General features: G+C 47.2%; 1 protein-coding gene and 1 pseudogene across 1 annotated transcript; one reads left to right on the forward strand and one right to left on the reverse strand.

Annotated features, from left to right (window-relative positions):
- Positions 1 to 339: 339 nt before the first annotated feature.
- LOC105418721 (tubulin alpha chain-like) lies at positions 340 to 3,061 on the reverse strand. Its single transcript, XM_029834552.1, is given in 6 exon segments — positions 340 to 1,141; positions 1,143 to 1,484; positions 1,580 to 1,728; positions 1,828 to 1,857; positions 1,860 to 2,049; positions 2,908 to 3,061. Coding segments are annotated over 6 exon segments (1,353 nt in total). The 5' UTR covers positions 2,911 to 3,061; the 3' UTR covers positions 340 to 502.
- Positions 3,062 to 4,914: 1,853 nt separating this feature from the next.
- LOC101066234 (tubulin alpha chain-like) lies at positions 4,915 to 7,364 on the forward strand (annotated as a pseudogene).
- The last annotated feature ends 235 nt before the right edge of the window (positions 7,365 to 7,599 follow it).

Raw genomic sequence — 7,599 nt, forward strand, 5'->3', positions numbered from 1 at the left:
TAATTTGATTTAAATTCAAAAAGCAAATTTCTGACTGAATTAAGACTATAAAAGTAAAAATACGTGCGGAGGATGACACTTTATATGGATGATTAATTAGTATTCACCAACATTAATTTTCGGGGCAATGGTACTTGAGAAGGTTAGGGTTCTTGGTTCAAGCCCCAGTGCAGACAAGTCCTTGATAGTTGTACTGGTAGCAGGAGGAAATGCCAGAACACCCGCACTTAGGGGTATATTCTGCCTTCGCCAATATGCAATTGGGATGGGCTCCAATACCCACCCTGCAACCCCAAAGAGATAAAGCAGTCATGAAAAAACAAGGCAAAACATTGAAGGTTTGCATGTATGTCCCGTGTGGGAATGATTTAATAATTACAAACAGGGTCACATGTGAGAAGAAATTTATTATACAGCCAAATGATGGATTCAACATTTCTGCTTGGAGACATTTAATAACCAAGGACACATTTCCTGTATTACTAACGCCGTCGTGAATATGTTAATACTCCTCTCCTTCCTCTTCTCCCTCCCCCTCAACGGAGTCGACTCCCACCTCCTCATAATCCTTCTCCAGAGCTGCCATGTCCTCCCTGGCCTCAGAGAACTCCCCCTCCTCCATGCCCTCACCCACGTACCAGTGCACAAACGCACGTTTGGCGTACATGAGATCAAACTTGTGGTCGAGCCGAGCCCAGGCCTCGGCGATGGCGGTGGTGTTGCTCAGCATGCACACAGCTCGCTGAACCTTGGCCAGGTCTCCACCAGGGACCACAGTGGGGGGCTGGTAGTTGATACCAACTTTGAAACCAGTGGGGCACCAGTCCACAAACTGGATGCTGCGTTTGGTCTTGATGGTGGCAATGGCAGCATTCACGTCTTTGGGCACCACATCACCACGATACAACAGGCAGCAGGCCATGTACTTGCCGTGGCGAGGGTCACATTTGACCATCTGATTGGCGGGCTCGAAGCAAGCGTTGGTGATCTCAGACACTGAGAGCTGCTCATGGTAAGCCTTCTCAGCAGAGATGACGGGAGCGTAGGTGGCCAGAGGGAAATGAATACGGGGATATGGCACCAGGTTGGTCTGGAACTCCGTCAGATCAACATTGAGGGCACCATCAAAGCGAAGGGAGGCGGGTGATGGAGGACACAATCTGGCTGATCAGCCTGTTCAGGTTGGTGTAGGTGGGACGCTCGATATCCAGGTTCCTGCGACAGATGTCGTAGATGGCCTCGTTATCCACCATGAAGGCACAATCAGAGTGCTCCAGGGTGGTGTGGGTGGTCAGGATGGAGTTGTAGGGCTCCACCACAGCGGTAGACACCTGTGGAGCTGGGTAGATGGAGAACTCCAGCTTGGACTTCTTGCCATAGTCGACGGACAGACGTTCCATCAGCAGGGAAGTGAAACCAGAGCCGGTGCCACCTCCGAAGCTGTGGAACACCAGGAAGCCCTGAAGGCCAGTACACTGATCGGCCTGCAGACACAGAGGAGAGTCAGTATCACACAGGAGATTCACTTTAATCATGTTCTAGAAAGAATTTACAAATGTTCTCCACGGGATTCCCTCACCAGTTTGCGGATCCTGTCCAGTACCAGATCGATGATCTCTTTGCCGATGGTGTAGTGTCCTCGGGCGTAGTTGTTGGCAGCATCTTCCTTACCAGTGATCAGCTGCTCGGGGTGGAACAGCTGGCGGTAGGTCCCAGTACGAACCTCATCTGCAGAGACACAAACATCATAATTCATCACTGCTGTGCCACAGAGGACCAGATATCGTCATTATTTGATGAAATGTATCTTAAGGGGATCATATCTACCAATGACAGTGGGCTCCAGGTCCACAAAACAGCCCTGGGAACGTGCTTTCCTGCTCCGGTCTCACTGAAGAAGGTGTTGAAGGAGTCATCTCCACCTCCAAGAGTCTTGTCACTGGGCATCTGCCCATCCGGCTGGATACCATGCTCCAGACAATAAAGTTCCCAGCAGGCATTGCCGATCTGGACACCAGCCTGGCCGACGTGGATGGAGATGCACTCACGCTGGGAAGAAAGAACAATACGTGAGCTTGTTTAAGCAAATCAGAGATGCTTCATTTATTTGGCTGCTAAAGGTCACCTTTATCAGACCGTATGACGTGGATAAATAGGGACTTGCGCCCCCTATCTTGGACAGAGAGTATCTGCAGCAGGAGGCACCTCCCTGCACCATCCGCAGGGGACAGAAAATGCCTGACAGCACCCCCACCCCCACCCACAGGAGGCTGCTCTCCGCTTTCCTCACGATTTTTTGTCATCTTGTCTTCACATCCAAACGCTCTCCTTTCTTTTGCAAAACACCAGCACAAATGCAAATTCGACTGGGCACGCGGCGCGTGCACGTTATCCTGGAATATTCCACCTGCTTTGGCTTGAAGGTGAAAAATGAGCCCGAGAACACCGTAAATATAGACGAAATAATCATGTTATTCATTTCTGAGTATTATTTAATTGAATTTGAGAAATCTTTATCTATATATGCTTTAACAAATAGAGACGAAAACGTGAATAATTCCCGTTTGAGTTTTAATAAAGGACAAAATATCATCGTTGCTGTGTTTTTAATTAAAGATGATGACATCAACTCCATCACCACCTTAGATGCTCCTCCCTGCTTTGTCCAGGCATCCATTTGCAAGATAAAGGATGCAGTTTTGATTTATTGACACGAATAATTTATTGGAGAAACATTTATATTGTTGGTGTTAAAAAATAAACGAAAGGAGCAGGCAGCCCTTTATCAAGCCTGACTCTTTATTATCCTCTTTAGAAAAGCCGACTGTGACGCGCCACGTCCATGATGCTCGGTTCTGCCTCTTCTTTCCTCCTAAAATCGCCCGAGACACACAAAAAATCACTTACCATGATTAGTTTGAAAGATTCGAAGTGAGGAGAAGAAGAAAGGGTGAATAAAGTCGGTGTGTTTGCGTTGCGTGTAGAACCCAACGGGGTCAATGCAACAACTGCTGAATGGGAGGGCGGCGCGCTCCTCTTTATAGGCCGGGCAGAGGTTCGCTCCTGCGCAGAGGACCAACAGCTTTACTAGCGATTTACACAATAGCTCTGCAGAGAGGTTGACGTTAAGCGATTGTGTCTGTTTGGGAGATCGAATTAAATATCAAATCACTGTTTTTCAAATGTTTCAGTGATAACAGCTGAATGAAGTGTAAAGAGAATTTCGGGACATATTTAGGAAGCAATAGCGGAGAGGGATGGTGTCCCAGCTCTCTCCCACAGCCTCCTCATCTTCCTCATCATCTTCTTCCTCCCTCGATGACCCAGAAGCCCTGCAGTGACGTCATCTGGTGGGGCGATCACGTGGTCCGTGTCCTCGCTGAAGGTGCCACGCTTCTTCTGGGGAGTAAATGAAGCTACAGCGCGAACATTTCAAAATTTTAGTGTTAAAATAGAATCTTCTCAATATAAATGAATCAATGACTGTATTGGGGTTAAATGTGAAACTATTGGACAAATGAAGTCAAAGATTTAAAGTCCAAGTGTTCGGAAAAAGAGCTAACTTAAGCAAAAAGGAATTAAAGCCTATATTGTCAGCTGTTTTTCCTCCTCCTCTTCCTGCTCCACCCACGCAGCTGTGACTCCGGGATGATGTGACCAGCTGAGAGGCAGGATGGGAATGTTGGAGATGGGAGTGGTCCCTCAGTGTTCTGCAAGAGAAGAATGTGGTACCACAAAGAATGCTTCCACCTGTCACAGCAGCATCCCTGAGTGTCCATTTCAAATTTAGCTGTAATAATAAAGAAAAGAAGACATTCTTACAATTGCAATTGTGTAATTAATGGAATTAGTTCTAAATATATATTGGACATATTAAACATCATCATGGAAAATTTTTCTCACATTACTGGTGCAGATTTCTCCAAAAATAACTCACTCATACCTAAACTGGTAGAATAAAGATGAGTTAAGACATAAAGGAAAAGTCAATAAGGTCTAAGCTTCCACTCTGTGGGTGTGTTGCACTGTCTTTTAAACCGACTGAAAAATGTATGGTCCTTCTTATTGGACACTGAAATGTTAAACCATCCAGACAAGAGACAGGAAGAATGAGCTTTTATGTGTGTGGCTGCTTTGATGGCTGGTGTGAACAAAAGTGTGGAGCCATGTTGATGCGATGCTTTTGTCTTACAAAGACTGACCCCATCATGCATTTATGTGAGCTGAGGAAGCACTCCTGTAAGATGTGCTTATGCTTTTATTTCTTCCAGGCCCTGCAGGTCATCACACTGACAGATTTGAAAAGCAAGGTGACTGAGAGGCTTCACATTTCCTCCCACAGCAGCTGCGGCGCCATCGCCACTGCTGCATTTAAGCTGCATCACGTGACCACCAGATAAAGGCGGTTTGTCTGGATACTTGGCTGTATCTAGGCAACTAGGCTATTTCCTAGCAACGGCTGCACTCTGGAGGCTGGGGGTTGGGTGTCTGTGGTTGTCTGTGTTCTCCATGGCTGTCCTCCATGATTGGACAGAATGACCTTTAATTCGAAGAGACAGGGAACTAAAAGTTGAGTAAAATTCAAATAAAGGTGTAGCATTTTTTAAAAAATAAAGGTGTAGCATTTAAATGTTTCTTTAAAATACTCGAATCCAGTTTTCTCATATGCGAACAAATTTTCGATTTTTTTACAGATTGCATTCATCAATCTTCCTGTGAACTATTTTCTATGGCTAACCGGGTCTGTCTGGTACCATCACAACCTAAGTTACGCAGCATTTTTCGGACACAATGACCCGCAGCGGGATGGTGGGACACGGGCGGTGTCTGGAAAGGCGGGGCTTGTAGAGAGGGGAGCGCTCCACCAATGGGAAGCTGCAAACTCAGACTGGCAGGATTTCAGCCAATCACGGAAGAGCAGTCGCCGGCGCGTCGCGGGCTCGCTTATAAAGCAGTCCCCATCCTAACGCGCCATCTTCTCTTACATCGACCCTTTAGTTGTCGGATTGAGAGACAACGTGAGGAGCTTCTTCATCCCTGTTTTGTGACTTGTTCTGAACAATAATGGTAAGAGCTGTCCAATGGAATCATTCCTTCACGTTAGTTTTACATTTCACTTGACAGCGCTAAAAAACCTAATTAGTTTTAATATTTGTTTATAATAATAATAATAATGATAATGTTCCTGGAGAGGTCTCTGCTGAGAAGAATGAGTTTTAGGACGGTACCAATTGTGTTAACATTCGTGGTTTGAAATGACTGAGCCATAACTGTCTGTGACGGAGCTGAACAGAACTGTTCATCATATTCGTCAGTGAAGCTGCGTAAATCGACCTGAACGCCCCAAAAATCCTCCGACCATCCAAATATCGACCAGCAGCCTCACATTCAAGGGTTCGAACTTTCATCTGCCCCCTTCGTTCGTTATAAACACGTTATACTTTGCTAGTCATGGTTTTACTTGTCTTTCACCTTTCTCGTGTTGATGGTCGCTTAGCAACCATGTGGAGGAACTGCTCAGAAAATAACTTGGCTGTCTTTCGAGAAATGAAAGGAATCTCTAAATTTATAGTTCCAACTTATAGACATTCATTTTAGCATTTATACAGTTTTTTATTTAACCACAAAGAGCGTCATACGGTCTGATTAAAGGTGACCTTTAGCAGCCAAATAAGTGAAGCATCTCTGATTGAACAAGCTCACGTATTGTTCTTTCTTCCCAGCGTGAGTGCATCTCCGTCCACGTCGGCCAGGCTGGTGTCCAGATCGGCAATGCCTGCTGGGAACTTTATTGTCTGGAGCATGGTATCCAGCCGGATGGGCAGATGCCCAGTGACAAGACTCTTGGAGGTGGAGATGACTCCTTCAACACCTTCTTCAGTGAGACCGGAGCAGGAAAGCACGTTCCCAGGGCTGTTTTTGTGGACCTGGAGCCCACTGTCATTGGTAGATATGATCCCCTTAAGATACATTTCATCAAATAATGACGATATCTGGTCCTCTGTGGCACAGCAGTGATGAATTATGATGTTTGTGTCTCTGCAGATGAGGTTCGTACTGGGACCTACCGCCAGCTGTTCCACCCCGAGCAGCTGATCACTGGTAAGGAAGATGCTGCCAACAACTACGCCCGAGGACACTACACCATCGGCAAAGAGATCATCGATCTGGTGCTGGACAGGATCCGCAAACTGGTGAGGGAATCCCGTGGAGAACATTTGTAAATTCTTTCCAGAACATGATTAAAGTGAATCTCCTGTGTGATACTGACTCTCCTCTGTGTCTGCAGGCCTGATCAGTGTACTGGCCTTCAGGGCTTCCTGGTGTTCCACAGCTTCGGAGGTGGCACCGGCTCTGGTTTCACTTCCCTGCTGATGGAACGTCTGTCCGTCGACTATGGCAAGAAGTCCAAGCTGGAGTTCTCCATCTACCCAGCTCCACAGGTGGTCTACCGCTGTGGTGGAGCCCTACAACTCCATCCTGACCACCCACACCACCCTGGAGCACTCTGATTGTGCCTTCATGGTGGATAACGAGGCCATCTACGACATCTGTCGCAGGAACCTGGATATCGAGCGTCCCACCTACACCAACCTGAACAGGCTGATCAGCCAGATTGTGTCCTCCATCACCGCCTCCCTTCGCTTTGATGGTGCCCTCAATGTTGATCTGACGGAGTTCCAGACCAACCTGGTGCCATATCCCCGTATTCATTTCCCTCTGGCCACCTACGCTCCCGTCATCTCTGCTGAGAAGGCTTACCATGAGCAGCTCTCAGTGTCTGAGATCACCAACGCTTGCTTCGAGCCCGCCAATCAGATGGTCAAATGTGACCCTCGCCACGGCAAGTACATGGCCTGCTGCCTGCTGTATCGTGGTGATGTGGTGCCCAAAGACGTGAATGCTGCCATTGCCACCATCAAGACCAAACGCAGCATCCAGTTTGTGGACTGGTGCCCCACTGGTTTCAAAGTTGGTATCAACTACCAGCCCCCCACTGTGGTCCCTGGTGGAGACCTGGCCAAGGTTCAGCGAGCTGTGTGCATGCTGAGCAACACCACCGCCATCGCCGAGGCCTGGGCTCGGCTCGACCACAAGTTTGATCTCATGTACGCCAAACGTGCGTTTGTGCACTGGTACGTGGGTGAGGGCATGGAGGAGGGGGAGTTCTCTGAGGCCAGGGAGGACATGGCAGCTCTGGAGAAGGATTATGAGGAGGTGGGAGTCGACTCCGTTGAGGGGGAGGGAGAAGAGGAAGGAGAGGAGTATTAAAATATTCACAACGGTGTTAATTACACAAAATTGATTGGTTCCAAATGTGTAATTCACAGTTTCCTCTCAATAAAGTTACAGTTGCATGTGAACCTGTTTGTCATTATTTAATAATACATCGCTCTGATGGCAACACTGCTCATTTAATCATCGTTTCCATTTTCAAGATCGTGCTTTAAAACAGTTAATAGTTCCTGGAGGAACCAAATGTTTCAGCCCACAGCAGGAATGAGGATCTGGTGCTGCAGTACTCGCTGTGGCCACAGGAGAGCATTTAACAGACTGAGCCTCGATAAGCTGTAGATGGTTGAAGAGTGAATTGTTACG

Source organism: Takifugu rubripes, chromosome 3 (assembly GCF_901000725.2).
Source record: "Takifugu rubripes chromosome 3, fTakRub1.2, whole genome shotgun sequence".
NCBI lineage: Eukaryota > Metazoa > Chordata > Actinopteri > Tetraodontiformes > Tetraodontidae > Takifugu > Takifugu rubripes.